Source organism: Panthera onca, chromosome A1, assembly GCF_046562875.1.
Source record: "Panthera onca isolate mPanOnc1 chromosome A1, mPanOnc1 haplotype 2, whole genome shotgun sequence".
NCBI lineage: Eukaryota > Metazoa > Chordata > Mammalia > Carnivora > Felidae > Panthera > Panthera onca.
Window position 1 is genome coordinate 223,388,955 of NC_138339.1, and position 18,374 is coordinate 223,407,328.

Genomic DNA, 18,374 nt, shown 5'->3' on the forward strand with positions numbered 1-18,374 from the left:
AGGTGAGACCCATAGAAAAGCTCCATGGTACTGAGTGAATGATAACAAGGAACTGGAACTAAAATGTAATCCTATTATATATCTAATTTTGTCTATGCTGATAGATCCTGTGACTTATGCAAGATCCTGAGAGAAGAGCAACGAGAAAGAAAACCGGAATGACTGAATAACGGATTGGAAACAAGTTCTGTGAGTCCCAGCTGAAGGAACCAGGATATTTGACCTATAAAGGAAAAGGCTGACGTAGATTTGTTAATATGAGCCTTGATTTTTATTCTGGGGGAAGACTTTTTTTCTTTCATGTTTCTTTCTGGTGGCAAAGATACACTGGGGAAGAGGGACCTCAAGAGGTAACACTTCCCGAGGGCTTAAGTAACTCACCGAGGGACACAAAGCTAGAAAACTTCAGAGCCAAATTTAGGTCTACATGTGCTAGTTTCTAATATCCATGCTCTTTCCAGCATTCCGTACTGTCTTCCTGTTGGTGTTGCGTGAATTTTTACTAATCCTTGCAAGTTTCTGAATATTGTGCTGTTTTCAGAGGAGATGGAGATAACGTCTCATTACCTGGGAGTCCAGTAGTCCCCAGATGTAATCAATGCTGCCCATTCCGCATCAACACTAGCTGAATGTGTCAGGTTTCACAGCTTCGCCTCAGGTTAAACTGATACTCTGTTGTCATTCACATTTCTAATGCTACCACATGTTTTATACTTTAACACCACAGGGATATAGGTCGGTCAAAATCCGGCCTCACCCTGGCGAAGTCTTGAAAGACATGATACATACGGGGTACCATTCAACACTTTAATGTGTAAGCCTGCTTATATAAACTCTTTGTTTAGTCCAAGTAGGACAGAGCATGGCTTTTAGTTCAAACACTCATTACGCTTCTAAACTACACTCAACATATTTTAGATTCTCTATCATAACTGCCAACGGAGATCTTGCTTCTTTATCATTTTGACAACAACTTTGTTCATGATGATGAGGGTAGGGATTTTGTGTGTGTGTGTGTGTGTGTGTGTGTGTTGTGTATTTTATGTGTAAATGTCTGCGTAGTATGAAGAGGAGTCAATAAACACAGAGGAGGAATAACAGTAAGACTGTAGTACAAATGCTTTTGACTATGTTAGTGATGGAGAAATGAAGCAGACTGGGAGGCAAAGGGGATTTGAAAACTAGGCAGAAGACGGGATAAAGGACAGAAAGATAGAAGGCGCAGGAAGAAAATAAGGAAGAAGAAAAACTGAACTCACCAGAGGATTGAAAATCCTCATCTTAGATGGTTTATGATACATTACAGACATCTGTATGTATACACAGTAAATGATAATGTATGCTCTGAAAAGAAATTAGCACTTGGAATTTTATAATATCAGAAGAGATTTGGACTTTATGGCAATAATTATACAGTGACCTTTTGATACAAAGACAATGATAATGATTCCAGAAGCAGAAGTGAATTTTCACCCCAGTCATGCGAGTGCCTCTTGTGCCTAATGAACTACCACCAAGATGGAAGCCTGGAGGTGGGCTTTAGTCCCAATCTGTATACTTGGACAGAACCAGCTGGCTTTTCCAGTGACCGAAGCTCAGATGTTCAAAATCCATACCTGTCCATCCGTCCCGATGGTGCCTCCACAGTCAGTCAGAAGTTCTGACATGTCATAGTAGCTAACAAACTCCCATAAGCAGGCCTCCAGGTTCAGGTTTCGATAGAAGCGTAAGGTACTGGAACCTCTGATAGACGAGCTGTACTGGTAAGGATGCGTCTCTCCAATTATTTCTGGATTTTTTGTAGCATCGGTCAAGAAACCATGGTGGGTCTTCACTTCGGTGTAGTCCAGAAGATTGGAGCACTGGTGGTTTCCAACTCTTGAGCCGTCAGGACTGAGGGTGAGCTCGAAGTTGGAAAGCTCTTTAGTGGAGATCACAGGGAGCATGCCTGCGAGGAAATGTAATCATGATGCCATTGTCACCAGCAAAGGGCTTAGAACACTCGTCATTTCTTCATCCTCCAGAAGACAAGTGTTATAAAATACTGTATGGCAGGGATTACTCTCAGTGTGGTGTCCCAGATGTCCCCTGGAATTTTTCAGGAGATCTGTGATACTAAAACTATTCTCATAATGATTCTAAGGCATTATTTGACTTTCCCACCATTATTCTCTCACTAGTGTACTGTGGACTTCTTCAGAGGGTGCAGGTCATCACACATTGCCACAGATTGAATGCAGAAGTAGATAAAAGAATTCAGCTGTCTGTCACTAAGCCAGACATTAAATATATATTTTTATTTTATTTTATTTTATTTTTTTTTAAATTTTTTTTTTAATGTTTATTTATTTTTGAGACAGAGAGAGACAGAGCATGAATGGGGGAGGGGCAGAGAGAGAGGGAGACACAGAATCGGAAGCAGGCTCCAGGCTCCGAGCCGTCAGCCCAGAGCCCGACGCGGGGCTCGAACTCACGGACCGCGAGATCGTGACCTGAGCTGAAGTCGGACGCTCAACCGACTGAGCCACCCAGGCGCCCCGACATTAAATATATTTTAAAAGTATAAGAAAACCAATAAATTTTTGGATTTATAAATGATAGTTTTTTTGTTTTTATTTCTTTTAATCTTTATTTTTGAGAGAGAGAGAGAGAGAGAGAGACAGAGCACGAGTAGGGGAGGAACAGAGAGAGAGGGAGACACAGGATCCGAAACAGGCTCCAGGCTCCGAGCTGTCAGCACAGAGCCTGACGCGGGGCGCAAACTCATGCACCGCGAGATCATGACCTGAGCTGAAGTCGGACACTCAACCGACCGAGCCACGCAAGTGCCCCAATTATAGTTATTTTTGTTAAAAGTATGTTTTTCGTGCTAATATGTAACGGATTTGTTATTTTTCACTGAATGAAAATAACTCCTGAATTTTAACTTTAAATCTAGGCCATATTTACAGACATAACTCATAAAAACAGGAAGTCTATGAGATCCTAAATAGTTTTTAAGGATGTTCTGAGACCAAGAAGTTTAAAACTACCCCTATAAAATACAGGCCGAGGACTGGCAAACTTCTTCCATAAAGGGTCAAATAGTAAATATTTTAAAATTTGTGGGCCATCAGGTCTGTGTCACAACGGCTCGATGCTGCCATGGTAGATGGGAGGCTGCCACAGGAGACATGTAAAAGTATTAACAGAAGACTTTATCATGAACAATGGATTATAATTTCATGTAATTTTCACGCTCCATGAAATATTGTTCTTTTGGTTTTTTCCAAACATTTAAACATGTAAAACCATTCTTAGGTTGCAAGGTTGTTTGAAAAGAGGCAGCAAGCTGGATTTAGCACAGAGGCCACAGTTTGTTGAAGCCCGGTGTAAACAACGCAGCAAAGGACCATGAGAGAGGTGTTCTCCTGGAACCTTACCCACCTCTCGTTCTCAGATTCTAGAGCGACCCTTGGCCTCACAAAAGAACTGGTCAGCTTCTACCATGCTCCTGGAAGAGCTGTGGCTATTGACCAATGCACACAATGCACAGTTCTGGGAGCAGCATGAGGGACCAGCCTTTCTATTAGGACTGTTATAGCTTGTTTTTCCCTGCTGGGTCCCTCCTTCCCTTCGCACCTTTGAGTCACATCTCCAACACGAGCCTAGAGATGGGCTGGGCGTACGTGGGTCCCTCACTATGCTGTAAAGTAAAGAGGTGCACATTCTTGCCCACCTATCTCCCACCAACACAAATGTGGGTTTGTAATAAGCAGGAAAAACACACTTACGTCTTTTTTTTTCTGAGAAAGAAAAATTCTACCTTATAGTTCCCAATACTGACCAGTTGTTTCCTCTCACCTAGCTACTTAAACTATAACTAACACACCAAGTGGTGAAATTAATATTAACAATTTATTTCAGGTATAAAGTCATTGACGGGAATAGAACTTGCAAATGTTTTCTGGGGGCGCCTGGGTGGCTCAGTCGGGTAAGCATCCAACTTCAGCTCAGGTCATGATCTCACGGTTTGTGGGTTCGAGCCCCGCGTCGGGCTCTATGCTGACAGCTCAGAGCCTGGAGCCTGCTTCGGACTCTGTGTCTCCCTTTCTCTCTGCCCCTCCCCCACTCACGCTCTGTCTCTGTCTCTCAAAAGTAAATAAACGTTAAAAAAAAAAAAAAAGAAAGAAAACATTTTCTGTACTTGGGAAAATGTTCCCGGTGTGGATAAAGTTAATGACTCATAAATTCTGGCCACACTTTCTTATCTGGAGAAAATGAACACCATTTATAAATTGGATTTATAAAATTCCGGCTATGAAATAGCAAATACACACTGAAGGCTCAATGAGATGTCGAGATGCTTTACCGGAATTCCAAGTTTAAGATTAAGAGTTTTTAAGGATGGACATATTTGTGCCATTTCATAAAAACTAGCACATTAACCGAAGTTTTGCTCCATCGTGTTTGGACAATGTATTAAATTTATTTCATTTTAAAGAATGCGTAAATTGTCACACTTAAAAAAAACAGGATCGAGAGAAAACAGAAACACTTGAAAGAAGCAGAAGGACTCGACGGTCAAGTTGCACAACGAACATGTACTGCCTGTTTGGTGATTTCGACCACTCAGTGACATGAACCAGATACGGAGGAGCCCAAACCACTCCCGTGGCTTCGCTCACCCAAGCCACCTACCGTCTACGTGTGGCATCGTGACAGTGAGCTTGATAAGGTTTGTGTACTCTGGGTCCTCGGGGCCCGTGTAGCGCAGTTTAGCGGAGAATGGTTCTGCTCCCACCGTCCCTGGTACTCGGGGCTGACAAAGACCTCAGGGAAAAACGAACATGTTTATGCTAAAAGAAGAAAACAGACAACACCTACAGAATGTTTTTAAACTAGGCACCCTTACTTTTTAAGTAATAAAATTAAAAATTCTCTGTGGACCAAAGCATTGCTAAGAGCTTTAAAAAAGCCGAAAACGTTGGAGTGAGAAGCAATCACAGCAGACAGTTTACTGGCTACTTCTTTACATGTTGGGTGTTTTATAAAGTTTGAGAAAAAAATTGTTATTGCTCAATGTTTAATTATTCTGTTTACTGTTCAATTGTTTAATACACTGGGCATTCATTCTAGGTTATAATCATATTTACAAAGTCATTTTAATATAAAATGTGAAAGCCGACAGGAAAAAATAACTACAGTTTAATTACATGAATTGGATGTTTACCATAGAATAATATACTTACTTACTGACTAGTCATAAAGTATCGGTATTGATAATCAAAGCAACTAAAAATGCACTCATCTTTAAAACAAAAAAAACCTAAAGTCTCCTTAAAATTAGGGAACAAAATGTATACAGTAGAGTTTTCTCTATATATGTAACTTCTTATGGTATGTGTATTATGAATTATAATTTATAATATACATACTGATACAAAATATACTGATACTGACATATGCAGACACGTACTGAAACACATGACGATATAAGATTGTTTTCTGTCTAACATCTATCTAGCTCTCCGTGATCCTCAAGAATGCTGACATGAAAATCTTCCTCCAATGTTTACTTTAAAAGAATTGTAATGTTTTCATTTTCGTAACATGGAACAGACAAAGATGCGGGGTTGTAATTTCAAGACAATAAGGCAATATATAATCTCTTTTCTATTTGTACAAAACAAAGGAAACAGACAAATATTTATTAAGATAGCAATAAAATCAAGGCAGTTGCCAGTATCTGGACTATTTTATTAAGAGGGGGACTCATTTTAAGGCAGTGTTTAATTTTTTTTTTTCCTTTCTGGTACTAACATAACAGTTTGGTTTTTAGAGGAATTTAAAAACCATATATTTTAGGGGTGCCTGAGTGGCTCAGTCGGTTAAGCGTCTGACTTCAGCTCAAGTCATGATCTCGTGGTGAATTTGAGCCCTGTATCGGGCTCTGTGCTGACAGCTTAGAGCCTGGAGCCTGCTTTAGATTCTGTATCTCCTTCTCTCTCTGCCCCTCACTTGCTCATGCTCTCTCTCTCTGTCTCAAAAATAAAAACATTAAAAAAATTTAAAAACGATATATTTTAATTCTAACAGAAGAGCATGTTTACTATATATGATATCAATAAATATTGATCCTAAGTATTAACTGTGGGAGGTGGTACATATAACATTTCTTTATGCAACAAATACACTTCTGAACCATTATATGCAAAGGAAGTTTTAGGAATAAAATCTTATAAACAAACTACTACTTTCAACTTTTTTAATGTTTATTTATTTTTGAGAGTAACAGAGTGCGAGTTGGGAGGGGCAGAGAGAGACGGAGACACAGAATCCGAAGCAGGCTCCAGGCTCCAAGCTGTCAGCACAGAGCCCGACATGGGGCTCGAACTCACGGATCACGAGAGTATGAGCCAAAGTCAGTCATCAACTGACTGAGCCACCCAGGCGCCCCACCAGACTGTTATTTTAAAAATCTAACTTAAAAGTTCTTCTCCAGAGTGCAAGATTAGTTTATAAAGTAGAGTTCCTGTCTTTTCAGTGTTGTCTCCAGCTACATCCTGTTCTTCACCTCCAATGTCTCGGCTTCGGCCCTGGACCCCCCCCCCCCCCACCCCTGTAATCACAGAGTGTGGACACCTGTACATCTCTCTCCACCTGCACCATCCCTCCTCGGGCCCCGGTCCCCAGCAAACTCCTACTTGTGCAGCAACCAGGTCATCGTATAGGAGCCACCGTGTCCAGATTCTCCCTAGTCTCCCTCTCACATGCTTCCCCATGTCTCTGTAGTTTCCGGATTATCCCATGATTTTTCAGCCTTCTATCAGTAATTGCTCATGCTTTTCTTTCTCTGCTGTTTCCAAGATTCAGCTTAAGCAGTTTTTCTTTGAGGAAACCTTTCCTGACCCACCCAGGGTAGAACGAATCACTTTTACTGTGCCTCGTCCAGACTAAAGTTAATCTTTGTCCCCGGCTTGAGTGAATTCCTCGAGAATAAGCATCTTGATCTCTTTTTCTCATCACCAGCAGAAAGTATGCATATGCCAGCCTAAAGTCTGGCATATAACAGGTGATCAAAACACGTGGAACAAATAAATACTTATTTTCTAATGAATATTTTTGTAAAAATGATGTCATTTTTTAAGTACTTGAAGAATATTTAGGCACCCGGATGGCTCAGTTGGTTAAGCGTCCTACTTTCAATTTCGGCTCAGGTCACGCGCGATCTCGCGGTTCGTGAGTTCCAGCCCTGCGTCGGGCTTGGCACTGAGAACACGGAGGCTGCTTGGGATTTTCTTTCTCCCTCTTTTTCTGTCCCTCGTCTGCTCTCACTCTCTCTCTCAAAACAGATACATAAACTTAAAAAAAAATTAAGTACTTAAAGAATATTAAGGAATGCATGGGGGCATTTGGGAGAACTAATAGCCAGGAATCAGACATTTGTGTGTTTCACTGGTCGTCATGTGACAATGGCAGTGCAGTACCTTCTTCTCTGCTGATGGTTACGACAGGGCTCATCAGCTCCAGGCCCTCATTGCCATCGGCATTCACAGCACGAGCCGCACACTGCACCCTAGAGCCAGGCTGAAAGTATACCGAGTCTAAGGTGATCATCTTGGATGACGTAAAGAAGGTGTCAAAGTCCACTTCTCTCATGGGGCTGGTCACGCCATCAGGGCCAGCGGGAGCGCTAGTCAGCCATCGGTACCGGGTCAACGTGTCGTTGATGTTCTCACTTGCACAAATGGAGCCTGTTTTGTCATAGTCTGAGTATTTAGGGTTGCAAGCCTGTGGGAGACAAGTGACTGTTAGGGCCACGGCACAGAACAGTGTGGAAGTTCTGCCTCTCAAGCTCTCTATCCTAGTGTTTTCCCTGCTGCTTTTTGCCATTTCTACCTGCTATTCATGCAGCCGGCACATTTCTATTCTAGCCCTAACAGCACGTGTGGACTCTGAGCTTCCATTTCATATAGCTTACTGGGCGTTTCTACTCTAACTTGATGCCCGTAAACTTGTTATGCTTTGGATCACCTCATGAATCTCCGAGATCCCGAATCATTCTTGTTCTCCCTCCCTCCCTCCCTCCTCTCTCTCATCTTGTCCCCTACTTCCGGTGGGTCAGTGAACTTGGTTGATTCTTCTTTTGAAATGTTTAAGCCGGTACCTTCCTTCCCATTCCCAGCACCACCTCGCAGCAGGCTGGGGGTCTTTCCGGGCAAGTGACACACTGCTGTGTGGGGACACTCCAACACAGCCCTCTTCTCCCGCCGTTCCTCTGCACGAGAACCCCCTGCTACCCAACCGATGAAGTCCACGGTCCTTCGTATAACATGGAAAGACCTCTATAACTTGGCACCAAATTCTTACCTGCCTAGTTAATTCGATAAACATTTATTGTGTGCCTATTATACGTAGATCATTACACCTGGGCTGTGGTCATATAAAAACAACATATAAAAATAAGTGCATTCCAGTTTTGCTCGCAAGGAACTTACAACTTAAAGTCAAGGAGAGGCAAGTAAAAAGTAATCATAATACGCCATTTTTTAGCGCTATTCCTGTAGATGTAGCTCGTGTTGCAATCACTTCCTCCTGGAATGGCCTTCCCCTGTCTGACTCTTATCTTAAACTGCTGAAATTCCACACAAGTGCCCCAAGCCTCTTCTCACACATGGAGCTGGGGCTCTAGCTGGCTTTCATGGTCACGATCACATCTTACCCTCTGGTAGAGCGACGATTCCTATCCATTTTTCTCTTCCTTAAAAATCCAATTTTTAAGTTTCTTGACTGCACAGTTCAACCCTTATTTATTTTTCTATCAATGGCAGACCCTGAGATAACAGGAGATAACACACTGTGTACACATCAGTTAATAAACCTTTGTTGGATAAGGAAGAAAAATGGGAGCTTTATTTGACTAACGTTATGTTTTCCTGTCCCCAAAGTTCAAAGCTTATGCCTTGTGGGATTTTCCACTTGGCATTTCTTCATGGCAAAGCCTATCCTACACTGGCTAACATCTATAATTATTTTAAATAGTCATTTTGCAATTTGTCTCAATTTTGTCAATTGCCTACTCACTGTGATACAGACGACAGGATAGCCAGACACAGGTCCGGCACTATCTTTAGCTCTGGAAGTGTCATCATACATCAGTAACGACACAATTTGAGGGACAGAAGGAAAAGTGACGTCTGCCATGCTGTTCATTTCTTCTATATACACAATGGCTTTGGTGACCTACAGGGAAAAGATAATTACCTTTGATTATTAAAATATTTGGCTCTAGGAGCTTCTATTGTACGGTATGATACCCATGATGCTTGGCACGTCCCTGGCTTCACAATGATGAGAACTGTCACACGCAGGGCCCCTGCAGAGTGACAAGCCCTATGTGGTTTGTTCTGGGTGATTCTGGCACCTTGGCTATATCTTCTGGCACCAGGGGAGGGTGCATGAGCCCAGGGCAGCCGGGGTTGGCTGGTGGTTCACGAGGTATTTGGGTTCTATTTTTCCTCTCCAAATCATGATGATCGCGGCTGAATCTGTCTTGGGTTGAGACATGGAAGACCCATGAAAGGGCCAATTAGCTGCTAGTGGGGAAAAAGCTGAGCGACAGGCTGAAATAAGGCAGATCCTAGGGGTCATGTGATAGCATGGCCATGCTGACGCAGATGCCAGTGAAAAGCGAGGCTTTAAATGAGCAGAGACCAGAAGCACAGCCTGAAGCCCAGGCAGAGCGTGATGCCAGGACACCTTGCCGATAAATTTGCCTTAGCTCCTGAAGAACCTTCCGATATCTTATATATCACAGTTTCCAAATCTATATTCACCTGTGGATTTGTAAAAGAAGCTGTTGTCCCTTGAAGTGACCTGAATGAATCTCTGTTCCTTTCACCCCAAAGAGTTTAATGCAATGCTCCATAAAAATAGCAATAATCATTTTTAATGTGATCAAGGGTTATAAAAAATATATACGTGGGAAAGGTTTTCGGCCCATACTTCTTGAATTTTCAATATGACTCAAAAACAAGCCAGGCACTGTAGCAGAAATATCATCAAGTAGGAAAGCTTATAAAATGATAACAAATACTGAAGGGAAGAAATCTGCCCAATTTGGTTTTGTACTAATAGTAAATCAAATAATCAAAGAAACAGTAAATTTAAGCATAGATATTAGAAACATTGGTCTGTGCCTGAAATTATTCAGTTGTAGAGATTAAGGTTCAAATGTCAACATTCCGTGGAAATTATGTGTATCTTGAAGAAAATTGGTCGGTGACACAATTTAAGTGAAATGAGCACAGAAAACCAGTATTAGGACCATAACATTCTGGTCGCTGAGGCTCCGGACATCAATTTGATAAAGCTAGGATGAGCGGTGGGAATTTTGAGGGACAGCAAACTGTGATGTGGATTAAAATGTACATTTTAATGAGCTGCACCACTGAATTTACAGTCTTCTCTTTATGTGGAGATGATGCTCTCTTTCTGGAAATGAATCTCAAATTCGATGGCTGCCGACTGAAATGGAAAGGCTAAATGGGCAGACGTGGGGCTCAGTGACTGTAGTCTCTGAGTTTCTCTACACATGACTTTTCTTTCTTTTTTTTTTTTTTTTTTTAATTTTTTAACGTTTATTTATTATTGAGAGACAGAGACAGAGCATGAGCACGGGAAGGACAGAGAGAGCGGAGGAGACACAGAATTCGAAGCAGGCTCCAGGCTCCGAGCTGCCAGCACAGAGCCCGACGCGGGGCTTGAACTCACAAACCGCGAGATCATGACCTGAGCGGAAGTCTGACGCTTAACCGACTGAGCCACCCAGGCGCCCCTACACATGACTTTTCAAAGGAAGAGTAATAGGAGCAACATTTATTTCTGAGGTGAAAAGGGGATTATGCACATCTCCTTTATACGAGGTTTGCACAAAATTCCATTAGTCTACTGTATACCATGTGAGCCTTATATGCATTTTCCCCGATTAAAGTGCAAGCCCTGAATTTGTATCCACATTCTCTTACCTGAGTCTCTGCTATCATGTTCTCATCGGGTTTTAGGTGAACAGTGAAGGCCTCTCTCATTTCTCTGATCCCATCGAAGATTACTTCAATGTTAACAATATGCTGCGTCTCTCCCTCCTTAAACTCAATTTCTACAAATGCAGAATCACAGATTTAAGTCCTTTACACACGAATATGTGAAATTTTTGTCAAGCTTTTTTGACAGTGACTCACAATGAGGAAAAACACTTCACACTGTGGCCCAGTGTGTGTGTGTGTGTGTGTGTATGAATAAAATGGAATCACAAGTTTGAAAACATCATTTATTTTTACTTCAGATCTTGCGCTTCAATGTTTTCCATTCTATTCAATTTCATCCAAATAAAATTCTAATCAGAAGCTACTATATTTGTCTGTTGGCCCACAGTCTGAAAAATCACAGAGTAATGGAACAGAAGATCACCAGTTCTAATACTGAGGCGTAACCAGAAAAACTGACTTCTTGGTTCCAGAATTTCCGAGTCAATAGGATCCAAGTTAAGTGACTAATTTTACAAATATTATGAACTGTGAACAGCACTTGCATTAAGTATGTATGGATAATATAAGGTGGATATAAAATTGTTGAGCTTTTTAATATTATATCAAATTATATTTTAAGAAGACTTTTTTCTGTTGTTGGCGTTAATCTTGGAAACTTAAAAAATTCTTTTTTTTTTTTTTAATTTTTTTTTAACGTTTATTTATTTTTGAGACAGAGAGAGACAGAGCATGAACAGGGGAGGGGCAGAGAGAGAGGGAGACACAGAATCGGAAACAGGCTCCAGGCTCTGAGCCATCAGCACAGAGCCCGACGCCGGGCTCGAACTCACGAGCTGCGAGATCATGACCTGAGCCAAAGTCGGACGCTTAACCGACCGAGCCACCCAGGCGCCCCAGAAAATTCTTTTTGAGAGATGCAAATGGTATTCTTCCCCTCAATCCTGCCCTCACTAAAAACCAATTTGTTTCATTGTCATGAAAATGAAACCCAGTTATGAGAATCCTTTTAACAAATTATTCATTTCAAAATTCTTAAAACGTTAAAAATGAATTGCTTTTACTGAACTCAAGAGTCAGCAGCTACCCATATCATGTGACTTGGATGAACGACTTTGTTGGTTTTCCTGTACCTTTTGAGAAACTGGCTCAGAAGAGAAATAAAAAGTTTAATGCATATCATTCCAATTAGAGAAGATAGCAGATGCTGTTTCCGACGTCACTGAAGTTCAACCATTAGAACTCTAAATTACAAATCCTTTAAAGTGTGGCAGAGGAAAATGTGTCTCCAATGTGTGTTTCTTCTGCTACTTCTATTTTTTTATAAATTATGAAAAAGATTTTTTTTCTTTAAAATTGAGTTAGTAAGCCAGATCCCTCTGAAATGAGTTCTGTTTCTATATACAGCCATCTTCCACATTAGCCTTAGCGTGTTCTTTGAGTCTATTAGTCTTGGGTTTCTCAGACCCTGAGAGAATTTAGGGTTCTTGTTCCGGAGGATGAAAAGAGCTGATCATCTCTGGCCCATCAATTTGTTTGGTCTGACTCCTGTGACATTTCATTATAAAATTAGTTTTTGAAACCAAAAATATCTGGGGATTGTATAGAAAAATACAGATTTTTTTTTAAGTTCTTTTGCACTTTCCTGCTTGGCAAAAGTCAGCTGGCTATGATGGTGCCGGCTTTTCCCAGCAGGGAATGGACTTTATGGTTCAGTAACGCCTCCAACGTGTCATTTTCCCTCCTACGTCACTTGCTTCACTCTTTTCATCACTTGTTTTAGCCCTTATATAAGCAGTCGAGTTTTATAACATCCAGAGCTACAGAAACCCAATTTCTAAGAAGTTAAAAACTTAAGTATTTCTTTTAAATATTTAAAGGACTGTTTTCTCACCATACACTTGCTAGATGATAGGTAAGTTTCCTCGATGACTCAATTACTTTAGTCTTTATCTGTCACTTTTGACATTTTTAGCACAAAAAAAGTTTCAATTTTTCTTCTATATTTGTTATTTCTGTTTGTTCATTAGGGACTGGCCTCAATTTTGATCACAGGGGGAGAAATTAGAATATGGGTTAGAAGAGATGACATTTTAATCAGAAGCTTTACAAACAGCATGTTTACAATGGGATAAAAGAGGCACAAGCTGATTCACTGATATTTAACCTTTTTCTGACTTCATAGGTCAGTTTACTACAGAGGTATAGTTTTATTTCTGCTTCAGCAAAAAAATTTGTTTTGTTTCCTTGAAAAACATTTTCTGTTAAAGGTCACATTCTCCATCTTTAGAAGGTGTTTCCTTTATGTAAAATCTGCTTATTTACAGAAAAAAGACTTATTTTAGATTTTTATAATTTTGTAGCTAACCAGTTTTTTTCTTCTTTTGGATTGTATGTGATTTATTTCAAATATAATATAATATAATATAATATAATATAATATAATATAATATATATTTAAAATATAAATATATCATTCTTTGCAAAGAGAAAATTCTGAGGATAACTTTGAAGCCTTACAGTAGTCAAACATTTACCATATATGCAAGGAAAACAAGCTTTTTGGTAGAGGATGCTTTTTTTTTTTCCTATTGTCTTCATCAACTTTATTACTGACTCAGAAATAATTGTCCATCATTTTCCAACCTTTTTTTTTTTTTTTCACAAGTTAGGAGATCAAGGTGAATGCCTGATGTTGTATGATCAAGAACTAAAGATTGGGGACGCCTGGGTGGCTCAGTCGGTTAAGTGTACGACTTTGGCTCAGGTCATGATCTCATGGCTCATGGGTTGGATCCTCAAATCTGGCTCTCTGCTGTCACTGCAGTGCTCCCTTGGATCCTCTGTCTCTTTCTCTGCCCCTTCCCCCCCACATCAAGAATCAATAAAAACATTAAAAAAAAGAACTAAAGATTGTTGGTAGCAACAGGTAGGATACTAGAAACAATGTGGATAAGTAGAACTCCACATGATTCACAAACTTACCTTTGACAAAGAAATCAATTTATAGCTATTCTGTCAGCAAATAGCTTATAAAAAGAGAGAGAAGAACTGATTTGTTTTAATTACTCATAAAAATAAATGGTGAAATGGTCCAAAATTTGAAGAAAGAGAGGGGTGGATGAAAAGCATCCATTACGAAATCCTAAGGCCTGGAAAATTCATGGTCTCTTCGGTTGGTATTTCACCGGCCTTTTTCTGCCCTTCATTAACACAGAATTTTGTAGCTTGAAGTTTTAGATTGTTGGTGTTCTATAAACTAAAAAACTATCTCAGCTACCATGCGTATTTTCATCGTACTAGAATATTCTAGAATCGAACTTATTTAGTATCCGATTATCATAATAAAGGTAACCCCTATTAAAAGTAAAAGTAGACTTAGAACATAAAGTCATTTGGTCTATTCACAACTTCTTCCCTAAGTCCTCACACATAAACCCTGTAAGTCAAACAGGAAAATTCGGGAACTAAATTCCACTGCCTTTGTTTTTCTGGAAGAGATTAATGTAAAGGGGTATGTCTATTTTTGTTTCAGTTGGATATTTCTCTTCGTTTTCTCAAGGGCACCAGTACCAATAAATAGTGTGAGCACCAGCCACCAGGAGGCAGGCCCTGGCAACGCCCATACCTTCTGACACAGGGTGATAGTCTTCTCCAGAGGTGGCTGATCCATCCTTGGTGTGGACTCTCACGATGGAAACCTTCGAAGTATCTCCTTGGCGAATCACTGGAATTTTTATAACCACCGACTGTCCTGGTTCTTTGGGTTCACTGACACTAAATTTGGTTTCTCCAAATTTAATGATGGCCTCTAAAATTGTGAGAAATGTGGATAAATTAAAATGTAAGGGGAATACTTTTTCTTCATTTCTAACGTTTCTTTCCATATGGGAAGAACTTAATTAGTGTTACACTCCTGGCATCTCTCCGTCCCCTCACCCATAATTATTGGTGAGTGGGTTAAGAGAAACTGAGTGTGTGAAGTCCAGCTCCTTCCTTGGGAATTAACCAGCCCCAGAGAGCATGTACTCTGGGTGGCCTCTATGTGCCATAAGTCTTACAGGAGTGGGTCTCTGGGAAAACTGATAATAAATTTTCTCGCTGAGGGAGAAACTGCTGGCCCAGGGCTATCTCTACCAGGTGGGAGGTATGAACATTCAAAATTCGGCATTATCTATAAACCATATTCTCCAACATCAACTTTCAATTTTAATGGTTGATTTGGCTCCCCATTTGTCTTACTCTTTTTCCCTATTTCTCAATTGCTTTAAAACCTTAGTCAGAAAGAGGCGGGTGGTACCTGAGTGGCTCAGTCGGTTAACCATCTGACTCTTGATTTCAGCTCAAGTCACGATCTCATGGTTCCTGGGATCAAGCCCCGCGTCAGGCTCTGTGCTGACAGAGTAGACCCTGCTTGCTTGGGATTCCCTCTCTCCCCCTCTCTCTCCCCCTATCCCGCTCATGCTCACTTTCTTCCTCTCCCTCAAAATAAATAAATAAACATTAACAAAAAGCAAGAGGGGGTTATTTACTGAGCCACCAAAAATATCAACGTAGAGGGATTTCAATTTCCAAATTACAGCTGAACACAAGAAACAACGTCTTACTATCAGCATCATCTTGGATCCTTATCAGAGTTTCATTTTGTTCCCCCACCGCAGCCCCGAAGGGGGAGTTGCTGTGTGGGGTGCCAAGAACCAGGCGGAGCTCCTCTACCTCCTCATAGAGTTTGTCGTCCATCAGCTCGAGGACGCAAGGCTTTTCAGTCTCACCTGGCACAGTGATAACGACAGCACGTCAGTTACATCCCATCCCATCCCAATCCCATCCCAGGCCCTAAAGGACACATGGGCTACTAGAATACAAGCACCGCAAGGGCAAGGATGTTGCTTTTTTCCTGCTGTACTGACAGGGCGAAGAACAGTATCTGGCATGTCATAAGCCTCCAATAAATATTTGCCGAATGAATGATTAAATGTTTGAACATATGCAACGAGAGCTCCTACTTGTATGGGAAATTTCTTTAATGTCTGTTTTTAAGTTCTGTCGCTCATCTTAGAAAACAAGGATAATGGGCAAATACCAATTTTATGTATGAATTTCTTGCATCACGATCAGGAAGCAAATTTAGCAGCCTTGTACCGGACGGTCAGAGTTAATGTGACCACAGTGCTAGTTTCTAGTACAATTATGGGATCAAAGTGACCAAACATTTTGAGGCTCTGAATTCACATTAAACGTGTGACATCTGTTTCCTCTCCTTTCTATCGTTTGAACCCTATCTCCCAGCAGTGGGAGATATCTATACAGCATATCTATACAGCTGATATGCCACTGGGTAAACAATACAGCACATCACTGGAAACTAATTAATAAATTAATACGACATGAAAAAGACATTCGTTCAATCTGTGACAGCCTACTCTGCCCGATTCACACGGTGCCCGTAAAACCACGCCATAAGCTTGTGGAAGTCAGGGACATGTATTTTCCTGGTACGCATCTCTCATCAAAAACTCGGCTTCCTCAAATTCCACAGAAAAATGTCAGGCCCAACCTTACCAGGGAGGAACGTGATGACGGAGCCATCAGTGTTTGGACGTTCCTCAAAGTCCGCCATCACCTGTGCAGACCCCTGGCGTGTGTAGCATCTCACCGAAGACCTGTAGTGAATGTCTCCATTCCTGTGGATCATTGCGACTATCTGCCCATCATTTTCATTGCCAATATACACCCGTTCTTTGAATTGCATCTTAGGCACTGCAAAAACAAATGGGCATCAGGATCAAAGTGGACAGAGATCTCCTTGAGGAAAACGGCATTTCAGAGAACCTGGCTTAGTGGCAAGAATAAAGGAACGGAAGTGAGAACTGAATTCCAGTTTCCACGCAGTCACTTGACAATGTTTTGGCGTTAAGCAAATCACTTAAATAAATGAAGTGTTTTGATTTCTCTTATCTGTGAAATTCTGCCCTGCCCATTCCACGGAGTAGGGAGATGCAGTGAAATGGTAAAAAAATAGACAAAACCAGAGACTTTGAGATATCTGTATTTATATATGTTGCTTAATCGTGAGCTTTTCAGAATTACTGAAATTTCTGGGTAATTTCTGAATTATCTGTGAATAACACTCAATATTGTGTATATAATTACAAGCTGAGTTTACCCAGACTATGTGAGAAAAGTTGATAATGAATATAGTATTATATGTGTGTGTGTGTGTGTGTGTGTGTGTGTGTATATATATATATATATATATATATATATATATATATACACTGTTTTTGATACTGAATATTATGGGGGCGCCTGGGTGGCTCAGTCGGTTGAGCGACCGACTTTGGCTCACGTCATGATCTCATGGTTTGTGAGTTCGAGCCCCACGTCGGGCTCTGCTGCCAGCTCAGAGCCTGGAGCCTGTTTCGGATTCTGTGTCTCCCTCTCTCTGACCCTCCCCCACTCATGCTCTGTCTCTCTCTGCCTCAGAAATAAATAAACATTAAAAAAATTAAAAAAAAATGATCCTGAATATTATGTATATATTTTAAGTGATACCTATGATGGGTGAATTAAACATAGGTCTCATTAACAACAGGCTACATTCTTCCAAGCAACGCCACGATCACCATGGTTGAAACTTATTCAAAACTCCCTCATGAGGATGTGTCAGAGAGCCCTACCATGTGTCCAGCAGCTGCATGACTTAGAACTACAGTTTAGGCACCTTATTAGGGAAGTTTCAAGTGTCTAGAGATGATAGAAGTCTTGTGTTGAGAAGTGGGAAAAGACCATTACATTCAAGGGTCTGTGCAACCCCATGTGGTTCCATCGAGATACTGATGACAATCTCACTTCGTTTTTTTAAATTTGGAAAGAAGACTAAAAGTTTTCTTCTGAGACTACCTAATTTTAACAAAATGGTCAGAAGGAGAAAGGAAGACATGGTCAGATAGGGTATTGTTATGGGTCGAATTGCATCCCCTCCAAATTCATAGGTTGAAGTGCTATAACCCTCACAATCTGAAAATGTGACTTTCTTTGAGGATATGGTCTTTACAGAGGTAATCAAGTAAAAATTAGGTCGTGAGAATGGATTCTAATTGACTACAATTGGTGTCTCTATAAGCAGGGGAAATTTAGACACAGTGACATACATAGAAGATAATGTAAAGGCACATAAGGACAAGATGGGTATCTATAAGCCAAAGAAGAGGCACGAAACAGATCCTTCCCACACAGCCCTCGGAACAAACCAACCTTGCTGACATCTTGATTTTGGATTTCTAGCCTCCAGAACTGCGAGACGAGAAATTGTGGAGTCTATAGTAACTTTCTTATGGCCGCCCT

General features: G+C 40.8%; 1 protein-coding gene across 2 annotated transcripts in view; it reads right to left on the bottom strand.

Moving 5' to 3' along the window:
- FREM2 (FRAS1 related extracellular matrix 2) overlaps positions 1–18,374 on the bottom strand; it is a 168,481-nt gene that overhangs the window by 18,060 nt on the left and 132,047 nt on the right. For both annotated transcript variants that reach the window (XM_078434122.2, XM_078434125.2), the window contains exons 9-16: positions 16,590–16,787; positions 15,635–15,799; positions 14,656–14,838; positions 11,010–11,140; positions 9,067–9,225; positions 7,470–7,773; positions 4,681–4,812; positions 1,617–1,948 (exon numbers count right to left, since the gene is read on the bottom strand). In XM_078434122.2, coding sequence (XP_078290248.2) covers positions 1,617–1,948; positions 4,681–4,812; positions 7,470–7,773; positions 9,067–9,225; positions 11,010–11,140; positions 14,656–14,838; positions 15,635–15,799; positions 16,590–16,787 — 1,604 coding nt within the window. The remainder of the gene's footprint in view (positions 1–1,616; positions 1,949–4,680; positions 4,813–7,469; positions 7,774–9,066; positions 9,226–11,009; positions 11,141–14,655; positions 14,839–15,634; positions 15,800–16,589; positions 16,788–18,374) is intronic.